The 14,581-nt window shown below is 42.8% G+C and overlaps 1 protein-coding gene across 3 annotated transcripts in view; it reads left to right on the top strand.

The window, feature by feature from the left end:
* LOC123766584 (neuropeptide SIFamide receptor) overlaps nt 1-12,440 on the top strand; it is an 80,887-nt gene extending 68,447 nt beyond the window's left edge. For 2 of the 3 annotated variants that reach the window (XM_069308380.1, XM_069308379.1), the window contains exons 4-9: nt 1,823-2,073; nt 5,404-5,529; nt 5,958-6,113; nt 6,599-6,739; nt 7,170-7,349; nt 8,136-12,440. In XM_069308380.1, the coding sequence (XP_069164481.1) occupies nt 1,823-2,073; nt 5,404-5,529; nt 5,958-6,113; nt 6,599-6,739; nt 7,170-7,349; nt 8,136-8,378 (1,097 nt within the window). In that variant the 3' untranslated portion in view covers nt 8,379-12,440. The remainder of the gene's footprint in view (nt 1-1,822; nt 2,074-5,403; nt 5,530-5,957; nt 6,114-6,598; nt 6,740-7,169; nt 7,350-8,135) is intronic. The other variant, XM_069308381.1, reaches the window with a different exon arrangement.
* Nucleotides 12,441-14,581: the final 2,141 nt, after the last annotated feature.

Below are 14,581 nucleotides of genomic sequence, written 5' to 3'. Positions count from 1 at the left end.
CTGTAGTGGTGGTGGTGACGGTCCGCTGCTGTGGTGGTGGTGGTGACAGTCCGCTGCTGTAGTGGTGGTGGTGACGGTCCGCTGTTGTGGTGGTGACGGATATAAATGGAACCAAATATTATAGTACCCCCCACCTCCAAAAGCATCAACAGCCCCCCCCTCCCCCCTCCTCCGCCCCCAACAGCCCGCCCGCGATGAAGACGAGGGCCTCCCGTTGTCGCTGTGATATTCCTTCTAGGATGCTTCACTGGTCCTTCTCCTGCTCGACAGTTCTCTGTCAGAGACGCGCGGAGAATGGCGCCTACTTCCATCAAAGACAATTTGCTAATTGCATTTGATAACCTGATGTCTGCTGTCATCTTGGCGTCCAGGAAACATTATCTCCTTAAACTGAAGTCTCCCTGTGGCGTCCAGGAAATATTATCTCCTTAAACTGATGTCTCCCTGGAGTCCAGGAAACATTACCCCTTAACGTAATGTCCCTGTGGCGTCCAGGAAACATTACCCCTTAAAGTAATGTCTCTGTGGCGTCCAAGATTAATGTCTGTCTGTCCGAGGTTGAAGCCAGATGCTCGAGGCTAGTGTGACCCAGCTTTACACTGTGAATCCTGAGGGGTCAGTGCCCAACATCGTCGTTGAATCCCTCTGGCTGCTGCCGCTTTACATTATCTCTCCTATATTTCTCTTCCTTCCATTTAATCAACTATCTTATTCATTTCTCTTTGTTCCCTTCTTCCCTCTGACTCTACTCTCACTCAACCTCCATTTGCTCTTCCTCCCTCCCTCCCTTTGCTCCCTCGCTCTCTCCCTCCCTCCCTCCTCCACTATCCCAAGTCGCTAAGCTTCCTCCACTCTCCCTGGCCGGCGCCCTAACGGTGCTGACGTGATTAAGAGAAGCGGCCATGATTAAGGACCAATACCAGCCTCCCGCATGTCCCATATGGGTTCGCCGCTCAATTGACGCCAGGCCGGATTGGTGACGCAATATGTCGGAGTCCGGACGGCAATTATCCGCATAGCTCCGGTCTTCCACAGTGTGGTTGTGGCGTGGGCAGGTATGCAGGGGTGGGGGCAGGCGTGAGTAGTGTAAAGTAGGCCAGAAGCCTACACTCAAAACAATTAAAACTGCAGGATTCTGGTCTACTTAACACTACTGGTATGCAGGGGCGTGGGAGTATGCAGGGGCGTGGGCAGGTATGCAGGGGTGGGGGCAGGCGTGAGTAGTGTAAAGTAGGCCAGAAGCCTACACTCAAAGAAATTAAAACTGCAGGATTCTGGTCTACTTAACACTACTGATATGCAGGGGCGTGGGAGTATGCAGGAGCATGGGCAGGTATGCTGGGGCATCGACCTGCTACCAAATCAAGGTTTCACCCGTTACCCGCTTACATGCTCGTGTGCCTAGGAATTCCATGCCCCAATGCTCACTTGAAATGCATGAAGAACTCCTAGAGGATTTAGTTCATTCCCAGCTTACATCACTTTTGTAGAGTGTCTTGGCCAAGTGGCTTAAGGTGTGTGCTTGCACCCAGGATGCAAGTTCGAATCGTCTTCATGGCTCCAACTGATTTTTTCATTGATACATCATGATAATGTGATTTCTGTATGCATTATAGTCTCTATCATCCTCCAAGTAGAGTTAAGAGCGTATGGATGAAGACCCGTACCATACACCTATAGGCCTACGTGAGGCATCACCTATTTATATACTCCGAAATTAATTTATATATATCTTCCCTTCTTAAGAGCTTTAATAAACCTACGCTTGAAACAATCAAGCATCCCGTTGCCTACACCACTATGATGCCACTCGTGTCCTCAGCCTGGGTGCTGGGCCTCTTCGTGTGCAAGGCCATGTCCTATCTACAAGGGGTGAGTGTGTCCGCCTCTATCAACACGCTGGTGGCCATCTCGGTGGACCGAGCGCTGGCCATCTGTTACCCCATGAGATGCCAGATCACCTCCCGCACCTGCCGCAGCATCATCGTCGTCATCTGGGCCTTCTCTCTCACCATCACCCTCCCCTGGGCCATCTTCTTCAAGCTAGAACCCATCCCGGATACCGACCTCCACGTGAGTCTATCACCTGTCTTCTCTCCTCAATGTCGCTTCATATAAAGATATTTTAAAACTTTTATCATTTTGTTGACCAGACCACACACTAGAAGTTGAAGGGACGACGACGTTTCAATCGACTTGAGAATGGTCCAGGACGGACCGAAACGTCGTCGTCCCTTCAACTTCTAGTGTGTGGTCTGGTCAACATACTTCAGCCACGTTATTGTGACTCATCGCCTGTTTATCATTTTGTATTTATTTTGGGATAAATTATTTATTATTGTTATTAATTATAACTGGGTTAATTACTGTAATTTTGAAAACGTAATTTTATCTTATGTATAGGTTACATTTTAATTTATGACCAGTGATACTGAATATTGTGACTACACATGATACTAACTATATGTAATCTCCGCTATGTACAGTGTTCCTCCGGGCTACACATGATGCTACCTATATGTAATCTCCGCTATGTACAGTGTTCCTCCGGGCTACACATGATGCTACCTATATGTAATCTCCGCTATGTACAGTGTTCCTCCGGGCTACACATGATGCTACCTATATGTAATCTCCGCTATGTACAGTGTTCCTCCGGGCTACACATGATGCTACCTATATGTAATCTCCGCTATGTACAGTGTTCATCCGGGCTACACATGATGCTACCTATATGTAATCTCCGCTATGTACAGTGTTCATCCGGGCTACACATGATGCTACCTATATGTAATCTCCGCTATGTACAGTGTTCCTCCGGGCTACACATGATGCTACCTATATGTAATCTCCGCTATGTACAGTGTTCATCCGGGCTACACATGATGCTAACTATATGTAATCTCCGCTATGTACAGTGTTCATCCGGGCTACACATGATGCTACCTATATGTAATCTCCGCTATGTACAGTGTTCATCCGGGCTACACATGATGCTAACTATATGTAATCTCCGCTATGTACAGTGTTCGTCCGGGCCACCATCCTCACTACTCTACAACATTGTGTAAATTATCACTACACAACATCTTCGTGGTTTGTTGTTGTTTAAGATTCAGCTGATGGGAAGAAAAGTTGCAAGTAGCACGGGCTATGGTGAGCCCGTAGTGTACTTACCTGGTACAGGAGCGGTGCTGTAACTGTATGTCTCAAGATTCCTGTACTGTATTACTCACAAGCACTACCCCTTACCTGCTCCTACCTCAGCCTCCTGCCTCCCCTTACCTGCTGCTACCTCAGCCTCCTGCCTCCCCTCACCTGCTGCTACCTCAGCCTCCTGCCCCCCCCTCACCTGCTGCTACCTCAGCCTCCTGCCCCCCCCCCTCACCTGCCCCTACCTCAGCCTCCTGCCCCCCCCCTCACCTGCTGCTACCTCAGCCTCACCCATTACTCTCGTCAACACACACTACAACACAGGGCTTGAAAATTACTCCAGAAGCTTTTTTTCCCCTGGTTGAACTCCCTACGTAAACGTCATTATCTATGTTGTCATAGTTTGGTTCTTTACGGCACATGACCCGTCTCTCTCTCTCTCTCTCTCTCTCTCTCTCTCTCTCTCTCTCTCTCTCTCTCTCTCTCTCTCTCTCTCTCTCTCTCTCTCTCTCTCTCTCTCTCTCTCTGTCTCTCTCTCTCTCTCTCTCTCTCTCTCTCTCTCTCTCTCTCTCTCTCTCTCTCTCTCTCTCTCTCTCTCTCTCTCTCTCTCTCTCTCTGTCTGTCTGTCTGTCTCTCTCTCTCTCTCTCTCTCTCTCTCTCTCTCTCTCTCTCTCTCTCTCTCTCTCTCTCTCTCTCTCTCTCTCTCTCTCTCTCTCTCTCTCTCTCTCTCTCTGTCTCTCTGTCTCTCTGTCTGTCTCTCTCTCTCTCGCTCTCAGAAAAAATTGAATATATATAAACAGGTCTAACACCACTGGGAAATAAGAAGATGGGTAATGTCATAAGGGTTAACACTGACGCTAAGTAGACAAACAAACAAATAAGCAAGCAAGCAAGCAAGCAAGCAAGCAAGCAAGCAAGGAAGCAAGCCAACAAGCATACAGGTTAAAGGTTCACATCATGGGAGGACAGGTCACGCCAAACAGGAACAAGAGTGTGACTCTGGTAGAGACATATAACAAAGGGTTGAATATAAGGGGTCAGATTCACGAAGCAGTTACGCAAATACTTACGAACCTGTACATCTTTTCTCAATCTTTGGCGGCTTTGTTTACAATTATTAAACAGTTAATGAGCGCCGAAGTACCAGGAGGCTGTTTATAACAATAACAACAGTTGATTTGGCAAGTTTCCATGCTTGTAAACTGTTTAATAAATGTAAACAAAGCCGCTAAAGATTGAGAAAAGATGTACACGTTCGTAAGTACTTGCGTAACTGCTTCGTGAAGGCGGGTCAAGGTGAATAGTGTGTAAGCTTAGGGGGGTGAGACTTTACAGTTTATGGGAAGGTTTCACACCTCCTTAACACCTCCTTAAGTAATCAAACATAGACTGTGGCTGCTCTACACAAGCAGATACTTATACTTTACATTACTTACCATATTAGCAGTGGAAATATTAATATTCTTTCACAAGATAATTATATTATTATTAGTAGTAGTAATATTAGTATTATTATTCCAAATCTTCTTTTTCTTTAAATAAAACAAAGTTATTGATGATAAAAAGTAATAATCATAAAAAATAATTTAATTATATTGATTAATGATAATTTATATTAGCATAAGTATTACCCTAATTACCTCTATCGCCTCTAACAGCATAGTTCGCCCTCGTCATGTTCAATGGAAACATTATAAAATATTCCTGTTTAAACAAAAATTAATTGGAGGAAAGTTTAATAGACTTTCAAAATCTCATCTCAAAGATTAATCGTATTTTAATTTTCTTTCTTCGAAGCATTGACGCGCAGATCAAAAATTGTTATGATGGGAACATTTTGTGGGATTTTGTTCATTTTTGAACATTTATTTTTCACTTGAAGTCTTTTGATTATTATTCACGTGTAAGAAAATTTTGAGAGATGGGCTTCAGGTGTGATGATGATGATAGATAGTGGTGGTGAGTGTGGTGGTGAGTGGTGAGTGTGGTGAGTGATGGTGAGTGTGGTGAGTGTGGTGGTGAGTGGTGAGTGTGGTGACAGTACAGGTGTGAGGAACAGCTTACGGGTGTATAGAACACCTTTCAGGTGTGTAGAAGTTCACAGGTTTGTGAATCAGTTTACAAGTGTGTAGAGGATCACAGGTTTGTGAATCAGTTTACAAGTGTGTAGAGGATCACAGGTGTGTGTAGAGGAGCACACAGGTATGTAGAGGGGAGTACTAAGACTGTCGTATCCCCCCTCCCTGACAGGTGTGTACAGACAAGTGGCCGGATCCCCACAGTGGCAACATGTACTTCGTGCTAGCCAACATGGTCATGTGCTACCTCCTGCCTCTCACTGTCATCTCCGTCTGCTACATTCTCATCTGGTGCAAGGTAACTGTTGCTACCCGCATGCTCTATTGTATGGTGCCTCTATGTTGTGTGGTGCCTCTATCTTGTGTGGTGCCTCTATCTTGTGTGGTGCCTCTATCTTATATGGTGCCTCTATCTTGTGTGGTGCCTCTATCTTATATGGTGCCTCTATCTTGTGTGGTGCCTCTATCTTGTATGGTGCCTCTATCTTGTGTGGTGCCTCTATGTTCTATGGTGCCTTTATCTTGTATGGTGCCTCTATGTTCTATGGTGCCTCTATCTTGTATTGTTGTATGGTGTATGGTGTTTTGTGTAGTTGTATGGTATATGTCATCTCCCCATAGTCACCCGCCTCCAGGTGTGTGGCTAACCAGCGTGTCCAAGCACACACCAGTGTTGCAGGTGTGTAACTGAGCATCATGACCAAGCACACACACCTGTTGTTGCAGGTGTGGCGGCGTAAGCTCCCGGGAGAGCAGCAGGACGTGGGTGTAGCCATGATGATCCACAGGTCTAAGATCAAGGTAATTAAGATGCTGCTGGTGGTGGTGATTCTCTTCGCGCTCTCTTGGCTCCCTCTCTACGCCATCTTCGCCAGGCTCAAGGTGCGTAGAGGGAACCCCAAGGTGGGAGAGATGGTGGGAGGGAAGATGGGAGGGAGGGATGGTGGGAGGGAAGCCTTACTCTTAGACTTTAATGGTTCAGATGCATGTTGTTCAAGGACCCCGTTTCATTAACTCTCGTATTGACATATTCAGAGGCAGAGGGACAGTGTATGTTAGTGCGCAGGAGTTAGTGCACGTGTTAGGGTAAGAGTTAGTGCACGTGTTAGGGTAAGAGTTAGTGCACGTACTGGTAAAGACTGATGCTGGATACGATGCCAACATTCTTGTAACTGATGTGAGAGAATTTATACATGTGATATGATTTAGTTGATATTATTGTCTTTAATTATTTTGGCTTTGATGTCTCGCTCTCTGTCTCTCTCTGTCTCTCTCTCTCTCTCTCTCTCTCTCTCTCTCTCTCTCTCTCTCTCTCTCTCTCTCTCTCTCTCTCTCTCTCTCTCTCTCTCTCTCTCTCTCTCCTGCAGCTGGGGGTGGTGCTGACGGAGATGGAGACGCAGGTCATCCACGTGCTGGCGCCCATCGCCCAGTGGCTGGGAGCCTCCAACTCCTGCATCAACCCCATCCTCTACGCCTTCTTCAACGACAAGTTCCGCTCCGGCTTCAAGGTGAAGGAGGTCGTGGGGCGGTTGTGGTGGTGGGGGGGGGGGAGGGTGATGGGATGGGGGGGAGGGTGAGGGGGGAAGGAATATATTAGATCACGCACAACGGCAGCTGACTTAACGGGCTATTCATGCCCGTGCCACTTCTTGGGTGGCTTAATCTTCATCAATCAGTCAGCTGACTTAATAAGGTGAGCATCTTGGGCCTAAAAGACCTCATGAAATACCTCATAACAGTATTCAAAACAAAACCGCATCGTAAATCACTCTTAAAGTTAATTTGGTCTCGATGCCACCCTATTTGGACCCAAATGACTAAATATGGCAAAGTATAACATCAATTATGATCCATTTTGATCCAGTTCAACACCTATTTAATCCCACTTGACCGGGTTCGACCCCCACATGACCTCAGCTGACCCCATTTCCCTTGCAGGCGATCCTGGTGTCAAGGTCGTGCTGTTCTCCGCTCCGCCTCGACAACAACTGCAAGACCTTTCACTCAGTCAGGGCCCAGAACCTGTGCTCCCTGGAGTCTAAAGCTTCCTCAGAGTTCTCGGTGTACTCCAGCTCCTCCGGCTCCGCTGAGACGCGCCACAAGTCTGTTTTGGTGCAGGTGGGGAACCCTGTGTGTGTGTGTGTGTGTGTGTGTGTGTGTGTGTGTGTGTGTGTGTGTGTGTGTGTGTGTGTGTGTGTGTGTGTGTGTGTGTGTGTGTGTGATAACAGTGAACAAAGCACTACATAGATTCGATAGTGTATAACATAGATATACACCCAGAAAAACACCTACATACACATACACTCACAAATAATTTCGTTTGTGAAGAGTTGTAAACAGTTGGAGCAATCTGAGTGAGAAATGAGTGGATACCAAAGCCATGAGAAGTTTCAAGGCGTGATATGAGAGTGGTGGAGAGAGGTGGTGATCATCCCGTAACTACACCTTGGTCATTACACACACGGCAACCCAGTAGATAGGATCATCTAATATGGAAACTTATTCCCCATGCAAACATATAAATTGTGACACTAGCTCTCCACATATGTCAGTTGCTTAATTTAGAACCTGTACTTGAGGTCGATCTCGAACCCATTGTTGATGTGACGACTTATATTGAATTTTGTAACTAGCTCATCAAGATTGTAACTTGCTTAGCTAAATGAATTGTGGGGTTCAGTCCCTGAGCCCATTATGTGCCTCTGTAACCCTTTCCACTACCGCCCACAAGATGGGTATGGGGTGCATAATAAATGAACTAACTAACCATGGAAACAATACCAAACATGGAGAGAGTATTGTGGTGTTTCCATAAGTCCCGCTGCGGAGTGAGAATAGCTTGAGCTACCTCATCCCTTTGTGTGTATTTGTACCTCAATAAACTTATTTCAATTCAATTCACAGGTGCCGGTGGAGAGCCGCGGCGCCCGGGCGGTGGTGTCGACCACAGCAGCAGCAGAGAGGAAGAGGCCCGTGGTGACACAGCGCTCCAAGACCTCCATGGTCCTCTACCGTCAGTGTATCATCAACAACCTCACCAACGGCGCTGCCTCCTCCTCCTCCAATACACCTACCACAATCACCACCACCACGGCCGCCACCACCACCACTGCCACACAAGTCAACGGGTGTACCACACTCGTATGAGAGGCTCACGAGTCTAACAACCAACTTTGGGACTGAGGGTACAGAAACGGCTCTTAAGAGCATAGCAGATCAACGTTTTCTAGCTGTGGCAGAACTTGAATATCAACGGGAGTCTTGATATAAGCCTTCATGCAGACAGGGGCGAAGCTTGTCTCAAAGCTCAAATTATAATACATCAACTTGAGACGAGACTGGCAGGAGCCTGGTTGATACCTGGCTGATGGGGTTCTGGGAGTTCTTCTACTGCTCAAGCCCGGCCCGAGGCCAGGCTTGACTTCAGGCTTGACTTGTGAGAGTTTAGTCCACCAGGCTGTTGCTTGGAGCGGCCCGCAGGCCCACATACCTACCACAACCCAGTTCAACAGTCAACAACCACTCGTACTGTGTACACAAGAGTGACATCTGGACGTTTATTGAATCGTGGGAAGTGTCCTACGGCCGAGCTCATCACCTTGGCATCACTCTCACTGCCTCAACACGGAAAACATTTCTGCAGCAACAGGCAACAGAGTTAAAGTTTCTGAGGTAAATGTGTATACAGTACTTTAAGGTCACCAGTGAGGACTAATATTGTATATATCACAGATTTCCTGACAACTTTATATATTATTGGTTCATACGAACTTATTTTGTATAAAGTCACAGACATAAACGTGTTCTTATTGGTGCAGAACCACGAAGAGTTCCTCAGGAGAGGAACGTCATTGACTTAAGGTGGGATCAGGAGTCTGTAATCAGGAGTCTGTGATCAGGAGTCTGTGATCAGAGGCCTGTGATCAGAGGCCTGTAATCAGGAGTCTGTGATCAGAGGCCTGTAATCAGGAGTCTGTGATCAGAGGCCTGTAATCAGGAGTCTGTGATCAGAGGCCTGTAGTCAGGAGTCTGTGATCAGAGGCCTGTGATCAGGAGTCTGTGATCAGAGGCCTGTAATAATGGGCCTGACTCGGGACTACTATCACCAATGAGAGGCCTTGGGTGGTCGAGCTTAACCCTCAGTTCTGCTACAAGTTTCAGGTAATTTCTGACTTGCCTTAATACCAGACATCTAGAGTTTGTGTGATGATAAAACAATTCTATTAGGCTCATTACTGTTAGATAGGAGTGTCGTTATACTTATAATGACGTGACAGAGATCATTTCCATTTAAGGAAGTCACTGGAGGATATATTTCTTCGGGGGCAGATGTGACGAGTGAATTAGCTGAGTGGTATTCTCTTGAGTGAGAAAAGTAGGTTGGTAGATGCCTAGACATTGATCAAAATAGAGAAGCAGAAGCAGAGTTTTTTGACGCAACAAACAACAGAGTCTTGCTGGACAATGGAATTAATTTAAGATTTTCTTTTGGAGAAATCGAGAAAATACATGAAAAAATTATAGGTATAGATTATTAATATGTCGAAAGGTCATAAACCAGTGAACAGTATTGAAATGCTATGGAAACAAATCCCGTGTGTTTGGGAGTACTGTTCTCACACTTGCTACTGCGATACGGAGACCCCAAGCTCAACACATGTAGATGTTCCACTGAACCTATATGAAGTTTAGCACTTACCAAAACTGGAGCCCACAAGCTACTTTCTCATGTGAATCAATCATGCACTACAGATTCTGTAGACATGGTCAGGAAAGACATTTTGTCCCATTGTTACCAAAAACATAACGCAAGAGCACCTTACGTAAAACGTACATATGGCTACCAGCTTGTATAACGTGCACTATATAAGTTTAGTAGAACTCTTTCGGTTTGTGTTACGCTTAGAGAGAGAGAGAGAGAGAGAGACAGGTCACACAATCACTAATATAGCTTACACTCAACCTTACCCATCATTGTATAGTACGATGCAGGGCGTGACTTTGTATAACTATTATCTGGTGTAATCATCAGTATCTCACCGGTGTAGAGGCCATGCACAAGCCTTACCACTGACTGGTAATCCACTGCTCAGTCTCTACACACCCTCGCACAAACTTCATATACAAATATATGAAAGACTGATTAGTAGCCAAACATAGAAACGGTGCAAGTTCATATAATTTCATGTTATATATATATATATATATATATATATATATATATATATATATATATATATATATATATATATATATATATATATATATATTGGAGATTCACATTACCATGGGTAATAATATTTATTTATGTTGGGAACTTTGGGGCACTGAACATCCTGGCCTGTATGGTAGAGGAAGGGCTTCATACCCTACAGGCTCGAGATCAATCCCCCGGAGAGCCAAGAATTTGGAGTGTGAGTTTACTTGTACACAGCTGCTGCTGTGTACGATATAATATACAGATATGTTAAGTGTACCATCGAGTGTCACCCCACTTCCCTAGTGCTCCTTCTCAGAATCCATACATAAGTAGTGTAGTTCTAAGCATTACATACTTTGCAAATGTAATTCCTATATAAGTATTACGTATATTTTTTGAGTTATAATGTGTGAAATTACAGCGGGTTATACACTTCTAGCATACATTAGGTTATACATTAAGCCTTCTCCCATTACTATTAAAATTCCATTTTCTTTCAGTTATGTATTTTCGATGGACTTTGCATTTGCATTCCTTTAAGTAATCTCATTTACTAATATTTGCTTCACAAATTAAATTAATGGCGTTATTTCGGCGTCTTTCACGATGTGCCAAGCAGACATACATTGTGTACGGTTTTGCTGTACAAAAGTGTACAAGGGAACACCAATCTTATCCTCCCAGAGTCAAGGTTTCAATAAACTGTTCATATTGAAGGCTTTATTTGATAAAAGTATTCAATTTGTACGCTTGTATCCCCAGCGTACAAATACAACACAGTTAGTGTGATGAAAAGCTGTGGTATCTTCAGCTCTGTCATATTTTGGCAATTTATAATTCCTTAACTAATTTCTTTAATGCTAATATTTTGGTATTCCAAGCTAACTTCTATTATGAATACACATAATAAAAGTAGGCCTGTTTATTGCTCAGAAAAAAATATACAGTATACATAACATTGAAAATATATACATACTATTCAAGATGTATTCATAACATTGAAAATATATACATACTATTCAAGATGTTTACATAACATTGAAAATATATACATACTATTCAAGATGTTTACATAACATTGAAAATATATACATACTATTCAAGATGTTTACATAACATTGAAAATATATACATACTGTTCAAGATGTATACATAACATTGAGAATGTATACATAATTATGATTATTCACCTAAGGGTATTGACAACGCTCTCAGCCGTCAACCGTGTTTTAATACAATATAAAACACCCATAAACCCAAGAAGAATCATTAAGGAGTAAATCTTCAAGCAAAAATATAATTAAAAAACATCTGGAGATATTCACAAAACTTCTCTTTGTATTTAGTGCTTTATTACTTATATATTTGCTAATTCATCTTTATTGATTAATTTATCTACTTGCTTCACTTATTCTATTTTCAATTTTTTTTTCTTTTTTTTCTTCGGTTTTCCTTTTTTTCAATTGTTTTTATGTATTTATTTTAGGTTTTCTATCTATTTTATTGGGTTATATATGTATCTGCTTCGTAATCTATATATTTGCTTCTGTTACCTATATGTTTAATGTCTTTTAGTTACTCTGCCTCAAGCCTTCAGGTGCGACAAAGTCTGGTTAATTAGGGCATAATGTGGGCCATTAGCGCCACGTCTGACGCGGGACTCTTGTCGCCAGAGTTACTTAAGAGCCCAACGTAACGCCCTGCCACAGACAGCTCGCCAGTGGAGTTGAAAACCTACCTAACTATCCATTCTAACCTAACCTAACCTAACCTTTATCTATCCTAACCTAACTTTATCCATCCTCTCCTAACCTAACCTTATCCTTCCTAACCTTATCCATCCTGTCCTAACCTAACCCTATCCATCCTATCCTAACCTAACCTTACCCATGCTAACCTAACCTTATCCATCCTATCCTAACCTAACCTTATCCATGCTAACCTAACCTTATCCTTCCTAACCTAACCTTATCCATGCTAACCTAACCTTATCCATCCTAACCTAACCTTATCCATCCTAACCTAACCTAACCTTATCCTTGCTAACCTAACCTTATCCATGCTAACCTAACCTTATCCATCCTAACCTAACCTTATCCATGCTAACCTAACCTTATCCATCCTAACCTAACCTTATCCATGCTAACCTAACCTTATCCATCCTAACCTAACCTTATCCATCCTATCCTAACCATATCCATACTAACCCAATCTAACCGAACCGAACTTAACCTTGCTCATCTGAGCCTAACACAGCCTAAAACCTGACGTCCTAACCTAATAATATTTGCTACTTTAATAAACAGAAAACGAGCACTGTCGATACGTCTTGTGTATTAAGTAACCATATTTATTACTTTATTATTATTATTATTATTATTATTATTGTACTTCGTGACGGGTGCCTAATGTGGGTGTTGTAAAATTGTCTAGATATTATAACAAGCTTACAAACCAATGGTAATTATTCATGTTGATCTTAATGCAATTTTGCTAGGCTTTGTTGGGGGAGACTGAGCTTACCAAAATGATTCATATTCATAGTTTTAAGATTGTGTGTGTGTGTATGTATTGGCGGGGAGGGGGGTATGTTTGTGTTATCTGGATATGTGGTTGGTGGGTTGTCATGTGGCTTGCTATCTTGCTCACGTCTGTATGGGTGTAGTGACAACGATACACATACATGAAAGTATTCCAGCTCTGTGGTAAGTTATGGAATGGGAGAGGAGAGAGAGAGACACAGAGAAAGAGAATGGAAAATGAGAGGAAGAGAGAAAGATTAATAAACTACCACAGAGCGAGAGAAACCCTATAGTGTACTGTACGACAAACACAGGGCGGACATTCAAGCACTCGCATCAATAATTATTTTATTGCAATTGTAAACAGTTTAAGATACACACACACCTAAGTTGACCCCACATTCGCACTGACGCTCACAAACTTCAAATGACTCATTCACTCTGATATAAATGCTGACATATACTTACGTTAATACACACACTTGCACGATCACAATAACACACCCAAATACACAATGACACTAACACAAACACTCAAACTGACACACTATAACATACATTCACACTGACACACTCACGCTAGTCACATTGACTCACAAATACACCTTAACATACGCTCGCACTCCTCCACCGATACACTTTCACCTACTCTCACCCTAACATACACTCACATTCCTCCAGTGACACATATTGACCCTAACATATACTCACACTTCACTGACACACACCCTGACACACATTCACCACTTATACTCACCCTAACACACACTCACCCTTACATACACTCACACTCCACTCACACTCATCTGAACACATAATAAATCTAAAACTGTTCATAAACACAGTTGCTACACATCAGCAGCTGTACATTATTATGTTCTTCAAAGTTGTTCATCACAGATGCTGTTCACAGATGTTCTTCAAAAATGTTCGGCAAAGATGTCCTTCACAGCTATATATCTTAATAACACACTACATGTTAATGTTGAGTATTATTGTTAATCTACGAGGGGATATATCTTAATAAACATTACATATTGAAATGTTTGTCGACCTAAACACTATGTTATAAATGCCTTGAGGTGTGTGTGTGTGTGTGTGTGTGTGTGTGTGTGTGTGTGTGTGTGTGTGTGTGTGTGTGTGTGTGTGTGTGTGTGTGTGTGTGTGTGTGTGTGTGTGTGCTATGCCTACATTTGTCTTATACGAGTTGGATATACTGAATATAATTGTAATGTCCACTACAGTGCTCTTGTCAAATTGATATTACTTTTTGTGCAACACACACACAAACACACACACACACACACACACACACACACACACACACACACACACACACATATATATATATATATATATATATATATATATATATATATATATATATATATATATATATATATATATATATATATATTTTATTAAATATGACCGAAAAAGTAAGATTAATAATTCTAACACGAATTTTCTCAATCTTTCGTACATTATGCTTCACTGTTGGAGGTAAATCAAAAATCACTTCTCCAAAATTCATTTTTTATTTCTAGTCTGACGCGACACGGGCGCGTTTCGTAAAACTTATTACATTTTCAAAGACTTCACAAATACACAACTTTCTCTTTCTTCTT

Source organism: Procambarus clarkii, chromosome 62 (assembly GCF_040958095.1).
Source record: "Procambarus clarkii isolate CNS0578487 chromosome 62, FALCON_Pclarkii_2.0, whole genome shotgun sequence".
In the NCBI taxonomy this organism is placed as follows: Eukaryota; Metazoa; Arthropoda; class Malacostraca; order Decapoda; family Cambaridae; genus Procambarus; species Procambarus clarkii.
The sequence above is the reverse complement of the archived record's forward strand: the minus strand, read 5'-3'. Positions and strand labels throughout refer to the sequence as shown.